The following is a 24,853-nucleotide window of genomic DNA, read 5'->3' as shown; positions in this document are numbered from 1 at the left end:
CAGGTCTATTAGTAATTCCAAAAACCATGACAACAGATGCGTTTTATCCAATTGATAACAAGAACCCCCTTAAATTCGAGAAAGGTCACGTATCAAGCGTTTCTAAAGTGTCATAGCGCCAAATTTCACAGAGAAACTGTGGATTCAAAATGTCTAGATGAAAAGATTTCAGACTTTCGAGTTGTGAATGCAATAAGGCTTCTTTCAAAAAAGAGAAAAGAGTGACAAAAGCTCTGCTGGTATTTCTTTATCTAACTACATCTCCATCTATGAAAAAAAAAAAACAACACGAAATGAAGTCATACAATTCTGCCCTTGTTTTGCATAGTTCCCTGGTTGACTTCATAATAAAAAACAGATATAATCAAGTCTTGCTTTTCCACAAAGAAATGTGTCACATTTCAGAAAAAAAACGTTTCATTTTGACTGTCATTTAGGAAAGATATTCAGAGACATTTCTACCAAGAGTGGGGAGAAAAATATTCACAAAAAACATCCTGATTATTTCGCAAACATTTTTGCATTTACACAAAATTGCGACACCAGTTTATTCCATTCGTAATCATCAGCAGACGCATTTTATCTTTTATTCAAAATCTCAACGCATTAACATAACTCAAAGACAAGTTAAGCTTGCACAAACACTTTCTGGACCCCCAAAAACATTTGAATACATTAAAAATGGAGAAAAGAAAATCTCCATGCTTTTTTTTTTATCTGCAGAGTTAAGTCTGCCGTTTCTTATTGGTATGGACGTGACAAACTGTTCCACATAAAAGAGAGGAAGCACTGAAGAGTGATTGTTTGAAGCAACTCAAGGGTGCAGACAGTGCGTTGGAGGTCAAACTAGTATAATTAAGAAATCTTGCAGGCGTCCGCACCCAGAGAAGTGCTTCAGGCGAACCAGAACTCAGCATACGTGATCCTTCAAGAGCCTTTTCTTGTAGACATATCCCTGAGAGTGTGTGAGCACACATATGTGACACACAAGAACAATGCGCCATATACCTGCCTCCAGTATTGAATTTCGTTTTGTGCTAGATTTAGTTGTGCTACACTTGGTGGTGTTATCAGGAAACTGGAAGGGTTTTAGTGCCGCATGAGACATTAACTGCTGACAAGAGCGAAAGAGGAAAAACCCTGAAGGAAAAAGCAGCTCTTTACTTACAGCAAACTGCTCAAGGAGTTGCTCTCAGTGGCCAGGATATTACGTCAAGACATATGTCTCCCATGGCCGTGCAGATGTCTAAAGGCCGTTTGGGAGCTCTCTGTATGTGCCTGAGCAGATGAATTAGTAAACACATTTGGGAGGATGTGGCAAAATCTCTTCACTTAAGGGCAGCACAGTTCAATCGATTCGTCTCAAAGGGATTTCTGCTGCTCAGTTTACACAGAATAGACAGTCATTCTTATCGAACAAGGAGCTCATTAGGCGAGCAGAAGATCTGCAAAGCTTTTTGACATTATCTGGATTTCAAGATGAATGGCTCCAATGGTTTTAGCTCAACCCGAATCAAAATAATGAGTAAAAGATGGTTTTAGGTCAAATGCATGTGCATTAAATTTGCCACATTGTGCATTGACTCAGTAAGTTAAACTGCTCTGATTTCTGCATAGTAGATACTGTATGAGACTTAGGTAAGTGCAAAAATCCTACAAAAATGATTTTACAGGCTCATTTATAACCACAAGCTCCATTTTGATCGTATTTGGAATGCTAGTGAATACTAATGAGCTCTGCTTTGACCCTCTGCAGTCATGCCAGTGTCTGCTCTCTCTCACTCACACACCTGATAAACTCTTAAATGAATATGCAAAATAATCACTCATCAAAAACTTTAACAAACTGAGAAGTTGCCCCTGTTAAATCAATTTCTAAAGAGTTTTATTTTAGCTAGGAGGAGTGAGTGAGATATCATGCCACCAGAGTAACAGTTTGCTCCTGAGTTGTGCTGTGAATGAAATATACATAGGCTAACAAATAGACACAGGCAACAAAAGGGGCTGACAGATGTATTTAGAGTTGTATTGTAAAGGTTTAATGTACATGAAAACACAGGGAGAAATTAATATCTACCTTTGCAGATTTATGTTTTTAGAAATTGGCTTCTTTTCACACTATAAAGTTCAGAGTAAGAGCTGAGCATTAAGATGTACAAACTTGTTGAAATGCTGATTTACAGTAGTTTACATGTGCATTTTGCCTCAATACAAACATTGACAGCAAATTACACAATAGACCCTTTTCACATTTCCAGATTTATCAGTAGCGGAAGTCGTCATATAGCTGGGTACACTTAGAGCGCAGTGAATTGGAGAGTAGAACAAATATTTTTTTTGTACAATGAAACAATAAAAGGAAAACTCTTTGATGGTGCCATCAAGACTTTCAGAAAAAGGAGAGAAAATAAAGTGAGACTGACAACAGCAGCCAGAAGAGAGATCAACGTCAAAGTTTCTCTTAGCCGTATGCGGTATAGGTGAATTAGGCAAGCTAAAAATAGTCCATAGTGTGTGTGTCTGAATGTGTGTATGGGTGTTTCCCAGTGATTGGTTGCAGCTGGAAGGGCATCCACTGCGTAAAACGTGCTGGATTAGTAGGCTGTTCATTCCGCTGTGGCGACCCCAGATTAATAAAGGGACTAAGCCTAAAAGAAAATGAATGAGTAAATAAAAACTTAAGGATTTAAGATTAGGATGACCGTTAAACGCAGTCTTGTGAAAAGGGTCCATACAAACAGTAAACTAACAAAAGATACAGTTAAACAGAACGCATACCTCTCTGACATGAGGTTGAATAAATCCATGATCCTATAGCTGGAATTTTGCATTCTGATGTGCTGTGAATTGATGACTGCCTAAGAATTGCTCAACACACTGAACACAAAGCATTGAGCAGCATCTTTTAAAATTCTAAACAGTTTTCTAGTTTACACACACCAGCCACCATTCGGCATCTGTCTGTCACTTAGCAATGTGTAGAAAACAAATGTAAAGGCATTGCATGACATCCCGCGGCAGGCGAGACTAAAACTTCATGATCATTTTTGTAATCATGCTAGGAAACGATTGGTGTTTGAGGCTCACAGTATGGTCATTTCCTTAAATGGAACTCTTGAGCTTCAGTATGCCTAAATATATCCAGATTTTCATTATATGGCCCCTTTTACCATTTAAAATTTAAAGAAATATTTACGATTATCCATTTGAGAAAAACATAATTTTCTGCTTTTTTCAGTAAACTCCTGATGATGTTTCTTCCAGATTTAAAACAAAATGTAGAGCGAATTTTGTTGCAAAAAACACAAAAAAAAAAGATTCCAAATGATGTTTCTATTTAATTTCAGACAACACAATACCACTGTTTATACTTTGAAAATCAAGTATGTTCCACACAAAACACTGCGCTTTAAATTAGATGCTTTTTAGAGTTTAGATTGATCAACGTTGATATAAGACATTTAAAACTTAAGAGTGGTGAGAACTATGAATTTATATTAAAGCGAAAAAGTAATACCTCATTTCTTTTAAATCAACTAGCTTTTCTTTGTTTAAAGATAAGGGGTTAAATTGGTGCCATTTTGCTATTCGGTGTGAAAGGGTTAATATTTCTTATAATGCAACTGAGATTGACCATCAACATGCAATTTGAAGAGAAAGAGCAAGCTTGATATTCTGTTTCAGGGTGAGAAAACAATATTATTTTAGAGCACCGTGCGGGCTGGCAGGTGACAAAATGTAAAATTCAAAGCAAATCATCTGTTGAGAGGTGAGTGTGAAGCACGAGTTCTCCCACAACATTTCTGACAAACACCCTTATCTGCAATAATTGTGCATAATTTATTGCTCAAAGGATAAAAAGAAGTTTGGAATCCACATTTAAAAATCTCTTTTAAACAATATAATAACAAAAAAAACTCTTTGTTCAGTAAAATAAAAGCGTTTGTGGCTTCTGACCAATCATTTGTGAAGATTAAAAGGACCATTCAGTTTACATAAATACTATTTTGTGAAGTACCGTCCTCTTTGTCCTCCGTCAGATAAATCTATCAGAAAATTATGACCTCAGCTAGTTTTCAAACCACTCTTTTTCGATTTATCCCAGGATTCTGGGTCACTGTGATTCTGCTGAATCATCAGCAGTTTTAGATAACAGACGGTCAGCTTTATATTCGGCTAAAACATATATTCTGTCCTTGAAAAAACTGTGAATCCTTTAATAACTGTGAGACATAGAGACCCTGAGGCAGCAAGTGCAGCTCCACCTCATTAAATAGTCTTCGTTCTTCAACTGGAATCAGATCTGGGTATTGGTATTGAGGATTTCAGACCATTGAGCAGAGTTACTGAACAACCAGATGCTTTCTAGTTTGATGCCCGAGGCTTCCGAACTCCTGTTGGATCCATTTCCAGTCGTTTGAGCTTTAAATGTTACTCTAAGATCCTTCATAAATCACTGTTCATCAGTACTGCAATGAACAGAATAATACAGCCAAAACTATGCATTTATTTTGCATTGCAGGGCAGGTCGAAATTATCATAACACCCAATTCCCATGATCCTCCTCAAGCCCATGGGTATATTTATAAGGATTGTTCACCTACAAATGAAAATACTGTCAATTATTTCCTCATCCTGGTATCATCCCAAACCTGTTTGATTTTTCTGTCTATGGAACAAAAAATGAAAACTTTTTCCACTGTGAAACAGAGCACACGCCAGGAGAGTCGGCTGACAACGTCAATCATCCTCCATATCTGGTGTTCTTCTGTAGTCATGTTAGATCATGCGTGTTTCTGTGAGATCTTGTGTCTGTGGAATATCTACTGTGAAACTGTTACTACAACGGGCAATCCTGCGGTCTGCCTGCATCATCTAATGCTGGGGTTTTCAATCTTTTAGATCTTACAGACCTCCAGATATGATCATCCGTGTGTGGGAAACCCAATCCTAAAATGTCCAAGTTTCTTGAATTAAAAGCCAATTTAACAACTCAATTGTTTTAAATGCCATAAAATATATTCCATATTAGCCAAATCAGTGTTTCCTAACCCTGTTCCTGGAGGCATACCAACAGTACATATTTTGGATGTCTCAATTCAAACTCATCCATCAACTTCAGGTTTTGAAGTCTCCTAGGTTCTGGGTTGTTTTAGGTGTGTTTTATTAGGAAGAGGCTGAAAATGTGTACTATTTGCCTTTGGGAACAGGGTTGAGAAACACTGAACTAAATTATATATTTTTTATTTAAAAATGTTTTCTTTTTTGTTTGATAATTACATTTAGCACCTTTTTTGCCCAAGACAAATTTCCTCTCAGGGACTCCTATCCTATCCTATTATTTATTGGTTTACACATATATTTGCTTATTGTAATGACAATTTTATTATTTAAATGTATTTTTTACTGTTTTAAAAGGATTTATAAAGTTTATTTTCATGAAATGTTTTATAATTTAATCTCATTATTAAAGAATATTTTTGAATTAATTACTTCATAATGTTACCTTACTAGTTTACACATTTAAATATTTAAATTGTTTTGCATTATTTTAATAAAACTTATTCATTATTAGCATTCCTTTAATCAAATTGGCATTTGTTAATTTAATAATACATTAAATTATTTCTTTGAACTATTTTTTTTTTATAATCTTTTTATAATAATTTACACAGCTAGTGTTTTTCAGTCAATAATGAACTTCCGGTGAAAGTTCTAAGCGACTATGGACTTCTGGTTATGTCGCCTTCAGTATAGACGCGAGTGCGACTAGCTCCCTTTAACTTTTTATTCCTTCTTTACAAACCTCATTAATTTAGAACTTTTTGGTGACCTACCTCTATTTATTTTTATTTCTTAGAGTGCATAGTATTATATTCTCACTTAACATGTCCCAATGAAAGGATAAGTTGGAAAAAGACAGTGAAGCATCTTCACCTAGCTTTAGCGTCACGCTAGATGAAATTAGCACCCTGCATGAGAAGCTTACAGTCTCTCTTGCTGCGGATTTATTTTGAGAGCCTGGACACTGAGCTTTATATGGCTAATTTTAAATTCATAAGGTTCCCTTTACAGCATCGCTGTTGTAATGCAATTCAAATATAATCAGTTAAACAGACTTTATATCGCATCTCTTATAGCGCATTCTTTCCGCCTCCTCATTCATAAACAGTGGGACGTGCTGCTGAAGCACGCAGGAAAGGCTTTACACTTCCTGATCCTTTGCAATAAGGTTTTAATCAAAAGAGGTAATTTAATTAATTTCAATGTGCTAAAATATTTGTTAAACGAATGTTATTTTAAGAAAGCATATATACATATTAAAACTGCAAAACAGAAAAGTGCATGGTCTAATCGGATTAAAAAAAAAAAAAGATATCCATTTCATTATTGAATACATAAAATGATTTATAGTTTTTATAAATTGAGTTTAAATGATCTGAAACTTTTAATTACATTTTCTTTTCTTGTAAATAACAAAAGTAGAGTCAGATTGATGAAAATGAACCTTAATACCTGCGTAAACAGGGCTACAATGTTTTTTTTTTACATTGAAACAATGATACAGTGTCTTCTGTCTACATGACTGGCTAAGGCGTCAGAAAAAAAAACTGCTGAATCTCCGCGAATATTTGGTTAGCTAATAAAACAGTTTAGTGATGTTAGGGCAACGCAGTGGCGCAGTAGGTAGCACATTCGCCTCACAGCAAGAAGGTCGCTGGTTTGATCCTCGGCTCAGTTGGCGTTTCTGTGTGGAGTTCGCATGTTCTCCCTGGATTCGCGTGTGTTAACTCTGGAACTCTCTACCATGCTCACTCCGCACTGCTAATAATATCTCTGAATTCAAATCCCTACTTAAGACTCAGTTATTTTCTGAATGCTTCGCTTCTGATCTGCCAAACTGACCACTTAATCTGATTCACCACTACTCTGCTCATATGTCTCTTAGGTCTTGTTTGTGTTATTCCAGTTTGTTATATTTGACCTCATGTATGTTTGTTTATCTTCTTGTTGCATTCCTTGTAAAGTGTCCTTGAGCTCTGGAAAGGCGCTATATAAATAAAAATTATTATTATTATTATTATTCCTCCGGGTGCTCCGGTTTCCCCCACAGTCCATAGACATGTGGTACAGGTGAATTGGGTAGGCTAAATTGTCCGTAGTGTATGAGTTTGTGTATGTGTGCATGTTTCCCAGAGATGGGTTGCGGCCGGAAGGGCATCCGCTGCGTAAAAACTTGCTGGATAAGTTGGCAGTTCATTCCGCAGTGGCGACAAGAAAATGAATGAATGAATGAAGTGATGTTAGTAATGCATAGAAAAATGCAAAGCAGAACTCTCCCGAGCTCAATAACCCACTGATGACAGCCAATTTATGATGAGTTTAAGGTGGTCAATGAGTTTTTTTGTGTTACCTTGGGAAGTTTGGACTAAACAAAAGCAAAGGCTACCTGATCAACATTGCATCCCTTGAAAAAAAACACTTGCAATCTTGCACAGTGATCACATGAAAATAACCTACTGCATCCCAGCCCTAACCCAAGGCCTAACAAGCACTGAACCACCTGACTAACCAACCAAACTGACGTTTTCCAACAACAAACAGCCTATGGAGCACTAGATATCTGCAACACACTCCTCCAACATCAACAAATACACATCTTCAAACAGGTCTACACCGTGGACTCTTGAGGGAGTCTTGCCACCTCCCCAATAATGTTTGTAAATGGCCTGCGACGACGTTGCAGTCTTCAGAATACCAATGCAGTCCTCCGCAGTAACACCCAGTCCCGAGGCATCTGCGCAAAACACGTGTCTGCAAATGACAGTCTTGACGGAGCTGCATTGTTTCCGATAGCACGGCGGAGGGAGTTCTGCATCTCTGAATAAAACAGGCCAGGGAATTCATACCTCGGCTGAAAAGCACCGTCATCACTTACAATCTTCAAAAAAGAGGAGCGTGTCACGTAAACGAGAGGAGACAAGTCTCGCGCCAGCCATCTGGAGGAGAAAACAATCTTTTCTCATTGGCGCTCTAATAAAGGAGGACGCGAGATGGCTCTTTCTCTGGGTGCCCAGTGTGTGTTATTGGCAGGCGGGATGAAAGATGAAAGGCTCGCGGTCCTGGAGATCTGCTCCAGAGATGCCCACACGGATGTCACACAAATCAACATATGCTTTACGCCAACCTAGGAGGCATGAATCCTTCCTGGAATATTTTTTTCTCTCTTCAGTATGGCATTTCATCCTCCATTTGTTTTCTTTAATTGGAAGCTCTAAGAACAATGACCGGAGGGCTTCTGGTGGACTTTTGTAAGAGAGTAATATTTTAGCATGCCAAGAGGCCTCACTTAACATGAGCAAGACAGTATCATATTAACCTATGGTCAATCTAGAGCCATTAGAAGAGGAAATAAAAAGCAGGCATTCATTTACATAAATAGACAGTAACGGGCACTTTCCAAGAATAGGGCATTTTTCCAGAACTATTAGACGTGCTTGATGAGCTGTTATCTAATGTAAAAATAGCCTTGAATGAAAAATGGAGATACTTTATATACATCATGTGCCCGATTCCTCCAGGGGTTTGAAAATGTACAAGTCATTTCACTTGATTATTACTCAAGTGCAAATTAAACATGCTACTTGTGCACTTCTGATTATATTTCTGAGGGAAAGAAAACAGCACTTTTACCCTTTTTATAACTGTAGTGTACAATGTAAACATGAATTAGTTGAATTTAGTTAAAGTGAGTAAACCAGATATCTTCAAATTATTTAAGCTAAATAAATAAATAAATAAATAAATATGTATATATATATATGTATATATATATATATATATATATATATATGTATATATATATATATATATATATATATATATATATATATATATATATATATATATATATATATATATATATATATATATATATATATATAGCTTCTAGTGGCAAAAGATTTATTTAGGTAAAGTAAATAATCATTTTTACAGTGCAACAATAGAAATACTTGTTACCATTTTGCATTATATTTATTTAATTGTGACTGGCGTTAATGTTTTATTTAGTTATTGATTTTTGCTTATTTGTACAGATTTTAAGTTAGAGTAACTGCACTCAAATTATTTTTGCTGCTTGTTCAAACTACCTTTTTGAAATGAGCTAAAACGGCAGTATTCTGGAAATTTTTTGGGGAAACCTAATTGTTTTACTCTCAACCTACTTAAATTAGTTTGTTAACTTAAAATATTTTTGTTGGCACAACATGAATAAATTGCGTGCAACCCTGTGGCTCATTTAGCATTTCTTTCATTGTGTAAATATTTTATTTATCTGCAATATACAGATATTTTTTAGTCAAAAAATTATTAGCTCCTTGTTCAAAATTACTTATTTAAAATGAACGAAATCAACAGAATACTTGAGGTTTTGGGGGGACCATTTAAATGTTTTTACACATTTAAGTGGATTAAACAAAGCAATTAAGCTAACTTAATTGACTTGTGTCGAGACAACACATTTAAATTGTGTGGAACCCAGCATTTTTTACAGTGCTGAACATATGACATGGTAAGCAAATACTGTTTCTTCTGTAAATGTTTTTGTTGAATGATTAGTGTATTGCCTGTGTTTGTGTAACTTTACATTTTACATAAAACAATCGGTGCCAATAGCATCGGGTGTCTTAGGTGTCTTTCCATTTTTTTATTTATTTTTTTGCAGTGTCACACATTTTTGATCAACTTGGTTACCACATAAACCACCCCATTGCACAACATGTGTAATCCAAGAAAACAGGTAAATAATTACTGTCAACCATTTTAAACAAACTGTCATTCTGGTGGCTTCATTTTTCAGGCTCACATACTCAAATATTTACAAACTTATTTACAAATATTTTATAAAAAATATTTATGATTTAAGAACAAAAATTACTAAATTTTTTCGCTTATGAAAAAAAAACTTAATTTTAGCACTTTGTTGAAACTGTGTATGTCATAAAATGTTGGGAAAGAAAAAAAATATATATAATAATATAACAATCTTTATTTTTTTTCCAAGAAAACCTCTAGACTTTTGTCATCTCTATCAAGAGTATTATGAATTATAAATGAATACAAGTTAAGCAATTATTAATTTTATAGGAGGTCTAATTTTTTTTTTCAATGTATACAATACCTGACAAAAGTCTTGTCGCCTATATATCCAAGTTTTAGGAACAAAATGATAACTTCACTACTAGTTGATCATTTGGTATCAAAAGTGGCATTTGGTATCAAAAATTTTCAAAAATTTGGTATCAAAAATTATAAAAATGAAAATGACCGGGCTGGCCAATCCTGGAGCACCTTGACCTTGTTTGTTTTCAGGAACTTTGATGTTGAGATTGAAGTATGAGAAGGAGTGCTATCCTGCTCTAAGAAATAACTAACAGTAACACTAAACAAAATATGAAGTGAGAAAAAAAAAAGTCAGAAAAAATAATAATAATCTTATATAAAATAGTTGCATAATTCTGTACTATATTTATAGTAATTATGTATACAAACAAGTAAAAATAATACACTTGTTTTTATTTATTCATTCATTATTTGGGCCCTAATTAGCATCCATTCATGCAAAACGCCAATCAATCCCATTCTGCAAATGACTACAGAGGGAAAGAAGCTAAACGAGAAGCAGCTAAAAGCCAATGTGCAGAAGCCAAACGGGAACGAGAATCCCCAACTTCCTCTGCACACACAAACCCAATTCATCAAACAAGAAAGCGATGCCGTTCTTCGTCTGGTGAATTATGGACTCCCATTTCCACCACAGCAGTATTTACCATCAGCACATTCAACATCATAATTATGTTTATTATGATGATAATGCAAATCACTCGATCCTCCTCATCAGCATTATGTTCTCTCAGAGCGCCAGCGAGAGCCGATGTGTTAATGAACAAACACTCGCTCACGCACACACACACACATGCAACATGAGGATTGAACGAGCAGTAGCACCACCACCAAAAGCGGCTTGTAATCTTTTCATATCTACGTTTCAATAAAGTCAGCTTCCAAAAGCACAATCCCTAACAGTTTACATCTGAAACTGCAGGAATAAATCATTCCAGCTTCATACCGGAGCGAATATGAGACTTTAATTGGCCATATATAGAACAGATTTGCTCCGATGCACCATGTTATGCTAAATGCTTCTACCTTCTTGGCTCTCATTTGATTACAGAGAGCACCCTTCAGACAACAGTCATATTTTTTTTTATCCCACAGAAACAAAAGCGCAGAAGAGCTCTCAGTGCCTGTTCCCTGCACGCTCTCATCCCGGCACTTCACTTTACCCATTATGCACTCAATTTTTTTTTCCCCCTGCAAAAACAAGAGCTCGGCCGACCTGTTCTGCCTCTGAAGCACGACATCAGACACGTCAGAAAGTGAGGAGAAACTTCTGAGCCGACAGAGGAATCGAGAGACTCTTTTTCTTTACACCTGCGGCCTTATTTTCACATCAGTCGCCACTGCACACAAACACCAGAGAGCTTGTGTTGACATTCTGAAATGGAGAAGATCTAACGGGTGGCTGATTTATACCTTCACTGCAAAACCTTCCTCCTTTTCAGCTTTCCTTATACTTTTTTTATTCACTAGTTCCATATCTGGCCACAACAAAGATTTACACTACCAGTCAAATTAAACTTCTTTTTTTTTTTTTTTTTTTTTACCAAATATGAAATAGACATATCTACAGTTGAAGTCAGAATTATTAAACACCCTGAATTATTAGCCCCGTTTATTTTTCCCCAATTTCTGTTTAACGAAGGAAGATTTTTTTAACACATTTCTAAACTTAAATTAATAACTCATTTCTAATAATGGATTTATTTTATTTTTGGCATGATGACAGTAAATAATTTTTGACTAGATATTTTTCAAGACACTTCTATACAGCTTAAAGTGACATTGAAAGGCTTAACTAGTTTAATTAGGTTAACTAGGCAGGTTAGGGTAATTAGGCAAGTTATTGTATAATGATGGTTTGCTCTTTAGACTATCGAAAAAAATATATAGCTTAAAGGTGCTAATAATTTTGACCTTAAATGTTTTTTCTGTTATGATTATTATGAATACTGCTTTTATTCTAGCCAAAATAAAACAAATAAGACTTTCTCCAGAAGAAAATATATTATCAGACATACTGTGAAAATTTTCTTTGCTCTTTTTTAACATCATTTGGGAAATGGTTAAAAAAGAATAACAATTTTAAAGGGGATATAATAATTCTGATTTCAACTGTGTATATATATTAAAGTCCTAAAGTATTAGCCCCCATTTTTTTTACCCAATTTCTGTTTAACAAAGATTTGACACATTTCTAAGCATAATAGTTTTAATAACTAATTTCAGGATGACAGTACATTAGTCGGCAACAACTGAATCAGCTGCATATTGTGGGCGAGTGTCGCTGTTGATGTTGTTTAATTGTAATATTTAACAATATTGTGATATTCAAGATCTGTAAAGTCAGCTCTGGATAACTTGAAACCGAACGCTAGTCTTTCATCTATCTTTAGAAGTTTTCCGTAGTCGTCTTGACAACACAAGACTGCTGTCACGTCAACGAAAACCCCGCTCCTGGCTTCATTTGACTGGAGAGTGACTGATGTAATGCGCTTTTTCTGCACAAATTTGACTTTTTTCATCTGCGTGCAACAGAAAAAATGCGAGGTGCAGCAGGCGGTTAAAATGAGAGCGCACGCTGAAAGAATGTCAGCAAAATTGACCATTTTTATGTGTTGAATTTAAACAAACAAATTCAATTTAGTAATGTTCAACTTAAATTGTTTGTTTGAATTCAGCCCAAATAAATTGTTTACAATCACTTAACTTAAAAACATTTAGTAAATCTAAGGAATCACCTGTAAATAATTTTATTATTAATTTTATTTAGTAAAGCGGCGCATAAACAGCGCGCAAAATGCTTGTAAAATACTAAACTATTTAAAAAACTGCACCTCTCAACACAAACCACGTTCCGTGAGATTGGCCCCTAAGGGGGAAAATAATATTGACCTTAACATGTTTTGTTTAATTAAAAAGTACTTTTATTACAGATGAAATAAAACTAATATAAATAGAAATAATAAAATTCTGTAATTTCTATTGGATTCTATTATAGATATACTGTGAAAAATCTTTCGTTAAACATCATTTGGCAAATATTTGAAGAAAAAAAAAAAAAAAAAAAAAACTTACAGGAGGCTAATAATTTTGACCTAAACTGTGTATATAGATATATTTGTATTTTTTATTTGCATTATTTAATTTGTTTTTATTTCAATAATATTTTCCAATTTTTCGCTTATTAGAGATTTTTATTTAGTGAAAATTTCTGTTTAGTTTTTATATATTAATTTTCAGTTTTAGTCATTTGAGACTAGCAGAGTACAAAACGCATCCAGTGTCAAACTGAGCAGAGTTTGGGGTTCTACGGATTATGTTAATTCTTGTGCATCTCCTAAATATAAACAATTGTTAACAGACACTGAAGTGAAAACCATTTAAATGCAATTCAAAAGGATAAAAGCAAAAGTAATAAAGAATTCAGACAATTTTTCGCAGATAATACATGTAGGTAAACATGCTCAGTTAAAAAATTAATAAATGAATAAAAAGCATGATGCATGTTTATGATTTGCAAAAATAATCAAGCATCCATCTACAGGCATTTCAATAAACAGCCACAGGTCAAACTTTAACACAGAATGAGTGCTTAATTTTGAGAACAATCATTATTTTTGCTTATTTTATTTCAGTTAGTTTTTCAGTGACTGTTGTTAATTTGCTTTAATTTAGGTTTTCATTTATTGTCAATATTTAATTTTCTTTCAGTTAATAAAAATGTTTTTGACTAATAGTTTTCCTTTACTAAAATAACCTTGGCTGGCAAAACAAAAAAAAATCAATTATTAACTACCATTTAAAAGATGGGGTTGGAAAGATTCTTTTTGTTTTATTAAATTTTTTTTTTCTTTTAAATAATGCAGAAAATTAAATATTATGATTCATTCATTCATCGTTATTAGGTTTCACCAGATTGGAATGAACCAACAAAATTCAATATTAGTCCAATTCAAAATAAATTTCAAATTTTGTATACCACAATGTAAATTATTTATGCGATAGCAAGGCTGAATGTTATATGATCCCTTAATTGCTGTTTAAGAATAATTTAACGTTGAAACCAGCTTGAAAATGAAGTTCGAAAGCCCATACTTTGAAATGAAAATATTCTTTAACACTGTACAAGTATATGCCTGTACAGTCAAGTTCATTTACACGAAAAGTACTGAATATTACAGACAGAAATTCTCAAATGCTGTTATTCTCAATTTGCTCAAATTGGTGAGTAAAAGGAGTTAATTATTTGAATTAAAAACACTTTGAAAGCCTCTAAATGCATTTACTCTCGAATTTGCTCAACTGAGTGTGAATAACAGTGTTAATCATTTGAAATTTAAACCCTTTGAAACATTAGAAATGCCTTTACTCTAAGTTCCCTGAGTAGACATTTACTGTGAATACATATTCAATTTCACTCAGACCTACAACCAATTAAGATGTCAGGGTTTTTGCTACTACATAAATATATAATGTTTCATAAATCATATGCTTAAGAGCCAAGCACCATTTATCAATGACACAGAACCACTCACAGAAACATGAAGATATACTGAGCAATCAAAACAAAAAGAAAGCTGGAGATTTTGAATTAAAGCAATGTTTCTCAACCATTACAACAAAAACAAAGACATATCATGATTTTGTTGTTTTAGTGACTTGATTAGAGAAAAAAAAAAATTAGGCCTTCTGGGTAAACATCTGACGGCCCATTTCCACTGAAGGAGTTAGAAGACACTGCAACATTTGCAAAAAGTTGCAACAGAGGTTTCCAGTATCAGGTTGATTTTGAGGGGTCAGTCCATCATTCTTGCAATCTGATTATACAATATTATTCAAAGATCTTAATAAAGCTACAGTCTAACTGGATTTTAAAGATGCTATTTAATAGTCAAATCTCATTTCTATTCTCATTCATTTGAAACCCTTGTTTCAAACCACTGTCTACACTCATGCTCGTCCCAATAGGTCTACTTATATTTTGCTCTAAAAATATGTACTCTTTTTATAAAGAAAAACTGCAGGTAACATTTTAAAATAATGGTCCATTAGGTAATGTCTTCACTAACATGTACTAAAAAGGCAATCTCGTATTGGAACTATTAATCTCATTTTAACATTTACTGAATGCATTATTCATAATAATCCAAATTTATGCTTGTTAACATTAGCTAATGCAATGTGAATTAACATGAACTAACAGTGAGCCATTTTATTTTCATGAACTAATGGTCCATCATTTTAAAAGTGTTATCAAAGTACGCACATTTGAGTGTGAATCTGAAAAATAGCAAGTTTTGGAACAAACTACTATATTATTACCAAGTATTGTTTAGTTTGTTTGTTTGTATTGAACACTATGTCAGCTTTTACATTGAAAACAAAAATTATTTGAGGGTATTTACTAATTTATTTGAGGGTATTTACTAATTTGTTTTTATATAGTTACATTTTTATATGCATATATTTCATTAATATACAGTGTATAGCTTCATATAGTTATATTACATGAAGTTTGCACAGTTTATTTTTGCTAAAAAAACTGTAGCCTAACAGAAAAAAAAGTATACAAAAAGTATAATAAAAAAAGAAGAAAAAAATTTTGTGATTATATCTGAATGCATTTGTAAATATATCATTTTTCTACAAAATCCTAAATGGCGGACAACCAAAATGGCAAACATGGGAAAATTGGAAATCATAAGACTCAGAATGTCACTCTAAATGTAAAGGGACCAATTCTCTGAAATTTGGTGAACGCGATCACGAGATATGAGCAAAAATAAATATTTTTCATATCTCCTGACCACTAGGGGCCACTGCAACAAAACGGTGTAGGCAACCTCAAGTCATAGTTGTCATTATTCACAATAAACTTGTGTGTCGAGTTAATCATTGCAGAGATATAGCCTCGAGTGCGATTCTTCATACTTTTTTTATGAGTTGGATTGCTTGTTATTTGACAACGATTGAAGTAACCGTCTTGAATTCCATAAATTTTGCCAGCATGGTCGAATGATGATCTGAGTCAATTTTTGTGATAATAGGACAAACCCTCTAGGATGAGTTTAAAGTAGATTTTACGAACTATTATAAATAGAAAATAAACTAACCCTTATAATTTTTTAATTTGGTGCCAAATTGAATTGTTATAAGCCAAGGATTTAGAAAAAAAGTATTTTGGTTCTGCAGCTTAAGATTCAAAAGGTATTAGCTTTTCAAAATTGCAACTCGTGGCGCTAGAGAGTTTAAGTTAGAGCAGGGGTGAACTCTGTTCTAGAGGGCCGCTGTCCTGCAAAATTAAGCTCCAACTTTCTTCACCACATCTGCCTGAAAGTTTCTAGCATACCCAGAAAGAGCCTGATTAGCCGTTTTAGGTGTGTTTAATTGGGTTTGGAACTAAAATATGCAGGACACTGGCCCTCTAGGACAGAGTTTGGGCACCCTTGTGTTATAGGGGCCAAATTTGCTGTGGTTAATGACTCTATCAGTGTGCCATGTTTCATAACATTTGAGTGAACGCCTTTGTACACTGCCATTTAAATCACAGAAGTAGAAGAATAGGAACTGAAACAATAACAATAGGTGCCTTCATAGCTTGACGCCTAAAAACTCCTCTCAGAATTAAAGCCACAATCTAATATATCATGTTTCACAGCTAAAATGCTTTTGTAAAGGGAACACGTGGGAGGATCTTCTAGTATTAAACTTGTGTGTTCCATTGTTTAGTTACATCCCGTCATTCATCCTGTCATATCCTTTACATTTGCTTGAGAATCAATTTCTTACCATTTTGGAGATGCTAATCTACCAATTAATGGGTCTTTCACATAGAGAAATATATTCATGTGTATGCATAATTGTGCACTGAAAAGTTAAAATCCAAACAAGTCTTTAAAAAAAATGCACACAACTGTTGCATATGGAAAGGATGTGGAAATTAATAATCATTTGAACCATTTTACCTAGGCCTCTACACTTAAGAGAACAGTTTTACTCACTATTATCTCACTCAAATCCTTTCAAGACTTTGTTGAACTCTAAAGAAAATATTTAAAGAAAGCTGAAAACATGTACACATTACTTTCTTAGGAAAATCAGACCGTAAGGAAGTCATAGCTTTCCTCAAAACATTATCTTTTGTCTTCAACTAAACAGAGAATAAGTAAATAAACAAATAAATAAATAAAAAAAATAAAAAAACATTAGTATCTGGATGCAGCCTTTTTGATTCAAGCTGAGATTGCATCACTCAGCAATGTAACGTGAGAGACAATGCACTCAAATGGAGCTAGTGACGGGTAGGGTTAGGGGTAGGGTTAGGTGAGCGCATTAAAAAGCATTGGATGCAGGTTAAATTGCACTACACCAAGTTTGTATCCTGACCCCTCTCCTCGAAAATAAATAAATGAATAAATAAAGTAAACAAATAAGTAAATTCAAAATTAAGTAAATGAGTAAATAAAATTAAGTACATAAAATTATTAAGTTAATAAATAAATAAATAAATAAATAAATAAATAACACTCAACTTTTGAAACGAGTTAAATGGGGAGCAAATGATGACAGAACTTTGTGAAAAGCCCACACTTACACTATGTTTGCAATTCTTAATAAATTCACATCCAGTGTGCAATGTGTTGTGGGTAATATTAGCCTTAATACTAGTAAATGCACCGATCTACAGTTTGCATATCCGCCACAAACAGATAATCCAGTCAACTCACATGGAATACTCATTTACACACTCTGAGATTGGGACAATCTTTTTCAAATCCTACACTTTGGATGTACAGTATGAGAACTGGGATGCAGCATCAATCCTCAGACTTTATCAGTCAATACATACTGTACCCCTAATCCACAGTACCACTTCCAAGCTTATCCTGATCCTCTCATCTCCTGTATCAGGGAAGCTCACTTAAATTCTCGACATCTCTTTTTTTCCCCCCTCTTACAAGCATCTCATATTCTTTCTCTCTCTCTCTCTCTCTCTCTCTCTCCCTCCGACAAAGTATTTCTCACTCGCTTCCATCTGCTTTTTACCTCATGCAATCGCAGACACCCAGGCTGAGGGAAAGACTAACATTTAAAACTTCCACAAGTTCCCTTCATCTCTCCATCTGCGTGGATCCTCACCCCTGTTAAGTGGAAACATTCATCGAACATCACAGGACATCCATGTCAGTCTTTGAAGTCGAGCGCCAATCAGTTTTCTAAAGGTAATGGAAGAACATGCTTATCAGAGAGATCCAGCTCCCGTTTGATTCAGCCCAGACCCTGTGGCTGGTTGGAAGAACAAAGATTTCACCCATAAACGGCTCATCTGAAGATGTATCCGGACAGGACAGGGTGGTCCAGCCATTGAGCTGGTGGAGAGGGTACTTAAATTGAAAGATTGTAGCATGTGGTTTGTGTGCTAGCTGACTCCTTAAAGCGTCTCTATGTATATGTGCACATCTAGTGTGCAAGATCTCGATCAGAGACCCTGAGAGACCCTGGTTAACCTCGCGGCTCAAATCCAGATAACCGCACAGACAGACAGCATAAGTTGTGGCTGTGAGATGTTTGGACAGATGTAAAGCTCGCAGCTCAACTGGGGCTGGGCTGAGAAAGCTGATATCAATATTTACTCAATGATTCATCCACAAACAAATCATTTCCATGCAGCCTCGAAGGTAAACAGCTCTTGTCTGCAGCAGCTCAAAATATTTCACATCTCTGTAAAATCACCTGATGCAGGTACACAAGTTGAAAGGGAGGGTTGTGGTGATTATTCCATTTAATTTCAGTTACATTGTGTGTCTGAAAAAGCCTGTCAGTTGTTGTGCTTCACTAACTTTGCCAGTAAAGCAAAAGAGCTAAAAAAAAAGGGGGCAAAAATGTGGAACCATAAATCTATTTATTTACAGTAAAAACAGTTGAAAAATCCATTCCAATGTGTGACGATTCACACTTGCCATTGTTAAATCTATACTTATGTGTGGATACTGCTGGAATATATGCATTTCCCTTTGGGATGAATAAAGTTAGTATGTGAATAAAGTAAAGTAAGAAAGAAAGCAAATAAGTTAAGTAATTATAGTAAAGAAAGTACAGTAAGCATAGTAAAGAAAGTACAGTAAAGTAAGTACAGTAAAGTAAGTATAGTAAAGAAAGTATAGTAAGCATAGTAAAGTAAGTACAGTAAAGTAAGTATAGTAAGTGTAGTAAGCAAATAAAGTAAGTAAAGTATAGCAAGTATAGTAAGAAAGAAAAGCAAGCAAAATAAGCAAGAAAGCAAGTAAAATAAACTATTGTTACTCCACTTTGTTACTTTTAGTTACTTAAAATATGTAAAGCAAGCAAGCATCTATCCATCTATCCATCCATCCATCAATCTACAGTTAGAGTCAGAATTATTAACCCCCTGAATTATTATCCCTGTTTACTTTTTCCCCAATTACTTTAACTGAAAAAAGATTTTCTTCAACATTTCTAAACAATAGTTTTAATAACTCATTTCTAATAATGGATTTATTTTATCTTTGCCATGATGACAGTAAATATTTTACTAGATATTTTTCAAGACACTTCTATACAGCTTGAAGTGACATTTTAAGGCTTGACTAGGTTAGTTAGGTTAACTATGCAGGTTAGGGTCATTAGTCAAGTTATTGTATAATGATGGTTTGTTCTGTAGACTATTGAAAAAAAATTAGCTTAAAGGAGCTAATAATGTTGACCTTGAAATGGCTTTTTAAAAAATGTAAATCTGCTTTTATTCTAGCCGAAATAAAACAAATAAGACTCTCTAGAAGAAAAAAATTGATCAGACATGCTGTGAAAATTTTCTAACTTTGTTAAACATCATTTGGGAAATTTTTAAAAAAAGAAGAAAAGAAAAAAATCAAAGGGGGGCTAATAATTCTGACTTCATCTTTCTGTCTGTCTGTCTGTAAATTAGTTTGGATGTAGCACTTTTGCTCATGTTCCAAATCTAACAATTAGTAGCAAATGGTTTAAAGTGATGAGAGCTGATGTTGATATTGAGGAAAATTTATTACTAAATTTTTCATTATTATTATTATTATTTTTATTCATTATTACTTAAGTTAGTTGGACAACAATGGTACAAATATGACAAGTTTACATAAGAACTATAAATAGCGAATGCTCTTTATTTAGTTGAAATAAAGCTACTTTTTAAAATTTTACTCATGAGTGATATTAATATTTTCATTTTTAATTAATTTATTTTATTTTTTTAAATCACAATTTAGTTTGGTAACATTTGGGATACAAAATGTCCAAAGAGTCTCATGCTTCCAAAAACCACCACGATCATTGAGTGTTGGCTTCATTTTTTGAGGTGCAAGTAATTTATTATATAAGAAAAAGGTCCACATCTCACCAGCTCATTGGATGGAAAAGTGGATTTATTCACCAATGTTTTTTGTATTATTCCAATTTTGTCTATACAGTACATTTAATTAGCATCTTTGGACGGAAACAAAACTCAATGATTCACTAAATTTGATAAAATTGCACAATTAAATCTGCTTTCGAAATGAAAGAGTGATCAAGTATCTGTTCATAATCATTTCAAACTATTCATAGAAGCAAGCTTTAAAAGTAATAAAAACTATTTCTGAGACCAATTAAATATTAACAGTTAAAAAAAAAATAATTTAATAAACACACTAAACAATAACATTTAAAATTTTGTGAGGAATGTTACTGAACACCTAAAACATTGTACACTAAATGCGCTTATTTTACTGTATGTGTACGTGTACGTGTTACTTTTATTATATCACAACCCATGAAGGGTTTAAAAAATGCATAAAGGAATCAAAACAGCACCAATCATTTTTGTCTCACACACACACACAAATATCTGCTGTAAGATGCGTTTCCAACACCTTTATTGAACTATAATGAGCAACACTGCAACGATGGTATGCTTGAGGATTGTGTCCCTTTTATTTTGTTGCATCATGTGCTCTTTTGGTTTGTTCAGATGTCTTTGATCCACATTTTGTTTGTATTTCAGTTGAATCACAGACCAAAACCCATCTTTCACCGGTCTCTGTAAGCTAGATTGATGTGCACAAAAACTTTCACACTTATTCAAACAAACTACTCCAACACAGCAACTGCAACAGAGTTTGATTTACTTTAACCAAACCTGCCATATGGGAACACACTCTTACTGTGTGTGTTAATGACAGATATGCAGCGAATTTAATAAAAAGAGGACAGTCATGGTTAAATTGTCTATCAAATAATTCATCATATTTTTGTTATTGAAATGGTCTATGATGATGCTCTGTAATATATTTGGTTAATACTAAATTTAATTATTTCCTAATTGCGCCAAACAGCAACTCAAGTTTAGACTTGTTCACACGCAGATGAAGTCTTGAATTTATTTAGTGGCCCGCTCCAAAGAAAAGACAAATGTCTCTTTGATTTAGTTTAAAGCCAGAGGAAAGAGCACTGATGTTTTCAAAGGCACTGACAAACATCCAGATCTATGGACTTGCTGTAGCACCAGTAACTGCACAATGATTTCGTGGCAGGACTAGGAGACATACATATTTATAAAATGTATTAAATTAATCATGTAGACATGTATTAAATGACTAATTAATATAGTTATTATGCTATAGCACTTGTATTCATAGACAAACATTACAAACACTTAGTTTTTAATACAATACACATGTAATGACATGCATCGTTTAACCTATAATTATGATGATCTAAAATGCATCATATTATTGATGAAAAAAATGTAAAAAATATTAATACATTAACATTAAAAAAACTGTTACAGATTTTATTGTAACGCTGAAATTTACATATGCATTGTTTTCCTTAACTGCACAGTATGTAATTTTTACCACTAGAGGGTGTGTATTCACAACAAACAAAGTGGCTTGATTACTTTATGACAAGTGTGGAATCTTGGTAGTTGTGCTCTACTTTAATGGTCTTCATCATGTTTATGGATGAGCTAAAATATACTAAACTTTTTATTATCATAGCATAAAGAGTAAGACAAAGCAGTCAAAGCGCAACAAGAGCTAATTCCACTTTGTGGAGTCAGAGGTGTGCCAGTCTAGAAAGAAAGGTGTGTTAAGGCACAAAATAGCATTGCTACTTTGAGGAACTAAAATGGACTATCTAAAATTATTGACTATTGAAAATCATTGACTATCTAAAAGCTGCTATAAATCCAGTGTAGAGTGTGTTAGTTACGGGCCTACGCAGGCCCAAAAGCTTACACATTGCTTAATACATACAGGATGTACAGCAATAAACATATAAATCTTTACATATAAAAAAATTAAAGGATTCAAATGTTACAAAAATTATTATTTACTACATTAATTAGAACTGAATTTAGAAATGGTTTAAAGTTTGAACAAATCTTTGTGCTTAAACTAAATTAAATATGTAGACCAATGGATGTCTTCAGTGAAGTGCGTACAACTCTTTTCCTATCCACAAAAGTAAAGGAGTAAAGTAAAGCGTAAAAGTAAAGAGAAAGTAAAAAGGCCGAATGGAGGAGGCACATTCTTTATTCTCACACTGCAGATGGTTTGTTTAATGGTTAGTTTTCTAGTCTGCCATGTAATAAGCAAATGCGCCATGGCGCGACGCAACAGACTCTAAAGGGAGATGAAACTCTAATTGGTTTAATGCACGTTATGCTCAACATACACCCATAACTCATTAAGAGAATAAGCACAACCCTGTTAGACCATGCCCCAGGGCGCAGAGCGTATTTTTCAGTACATAAATTAGCACAAGTTTATTCAGACACATCCTTAATGCTTTTGCTCTATGCATTTTAGGTCAACAAAAACCTTCTTTAAAAATAACGATTTGACATGTCCTGTGATAATAATCAACACTGACTGATAATTGTGATAATTTTTTGAGCACATTACCCAATCCTAGCAGAGTGGGAAAAGCACATATCCAGCTGTTGAATGTGGGACGGTAACCTACCTCCAGTCTTCCCGTGTCAGGCTGGAAGCCACGTGCCGGGTCCTCTGTGGTCACACGGCACTGGATGGCATATCCATTGATCCGTATCTTGTCCTGCTTCAGTCCCAGCTCGGGCAGACTGCGACCTTCACACACTCTCAGCTGAGCGTGTACCAGATCCACACTGGACGACAAAAAGACAGAAAAACACACACACAGCGGTTAGAAAGCATTTGCTAAACCACAAAAACAGATCCTGGCTCAGACCCCACAGCACTGACACTCCAGCACTCCAGATGAGTGCACATTATCAGGCCAGCGATCCGGAATCACAACAGATTCACTCAAAACAGCCGCTTGACAATCCAGCAGGCGCAACACGTCGAGAAAACATTCACACCGGTGAAGCGAGATGCCTGCTTGCTCCAGTAACTTCTATTAGACAAGCTTGACAACTAGCAATACACCTGACAACGCTGCAGTCGCTTGACAAGGAGTGGGATGAGGGGGGGGATTGTCGGAGGAAACCGGCGTCTCGCTCAACGACACACAAACAGGAAATGCCTCCTAGATTCATGGCAAGCGTTTGATTCACTCTGGCCTCAATAGCTTCGCAATTAAATCACTGCCTCAGCTCAATTGAATGAAGCAGGCTTTTCCAAGGGCTGATTGGCTATATTTGGCTGAATCTGCCATCTTATTGGATAAGTGCTTTCCCCAGTGTGAAGTTGGATTTATTAAGAGCCATATAAATCACACTGATATATTTACTCACCCTAGATTCACCGGGCTCACTCCTTGTGTCCCACAATTCCTCATGCTCATATATCAGGTCAATTTTAGACTTACCAGCACAAAAAGAAGAAGTGAACCAGGGTTGACTCTAATGGGGGTGGAATGGTGCACAGAGTGAACAGAATGTTGTTATTTGAAAGTCAATGTGAGCATGTAAGGAAAACACTATAATGCATTTTTGTCATTGTTATTCATTCATTCATTTTTCTTCGGCTTAGTCCCATATTTATCAGGGGTCGCCACAGCGGAATGAACCAACAACTGTTTCAGCATATGTTTTATGCAGCAGATGCCCTTCCAGCTGCAGCCCAGTACTGGAAAACACCCATACGCCTTTGCATTCACAGATTCTCATTCACTATGGCCAATTTAGTAAATCAAATTCACTTAAGCCACCTTTCCAAGGCAAGGCAAGTTTATTTATACAGCACATTTCACACAGTGGCAATTCAAAATGCTTCACATAAACAGAAATAAGAAACAAGTATAAGAAAATAAAAAACAAATAGTAATAAAACAGATAAAAACAGATTAAAATGTGATAAAACAGGTTATGAAAAAATGAAAAGCATAATAGTGTGATCTGTCAGACGTAGCGCAGTGCTCATTCAGTAAAGGCACAGCTAAACAGATGTCTTATTTGACGGTACCTAATGTTGGAGCACATTTAATCATTTCTGAAAGCTGATTCCAGCAGCGGGGGCGTAGTAGCTGAAGTCAGACTCACCCTGCTTTGACTGAACTCTTGGAATTTCTAGTTTATATGATCCTGAAGATCTGAGTAATCTATTTGGTTTGTTTTCAGTGATAATGTCTGTAATGTATTTAGGTCCTAGGCCATTTAGTGATTTATAAACAAGTAATAATACTTCAAAAATAATTTCTGAATGTA

At 34.6% G+C, this 24,853-nt stretch overlaps 1 protein-coding gene across 1 annotated transcript in view; it reads right to left on the bottom strand.

The window, feature by feature from the left end:
- Positions 1-24,853, bottom strand: part of pcxa (pyruvate carboxylase a) — a 230,229-nt gene that overhangs the window by 121,276 nt on the left and 84,100 nt on the right. Inside the window, 1 exon segment of the mRNA NM_001328356.1 lies at positions 23,188-23,350. Within this exon segment, the coding sequence (NP_001315285.1) occupies positions 23,188-23,350 (163 nt within the window).

The sequence above is a fragment of the Danio rerio genome, chromosome 21 (assembly GCF_049306965.1).
Source record: "Danio rerio strain Tuebingen ecotype United States chromosome 21, GRCz12tu, whole genome shotgun sequence".
Lineage (NCBI taxonomy): Eukaryota > Metazoa > Chordata > Actinopteri > Cypriniformes > Danionidae > Danio > Danio rerio.
Note: the sequence above shows the minus strand (reverse complement) of the source record. Positions and strands in the feature narration are given on the sequence as shown.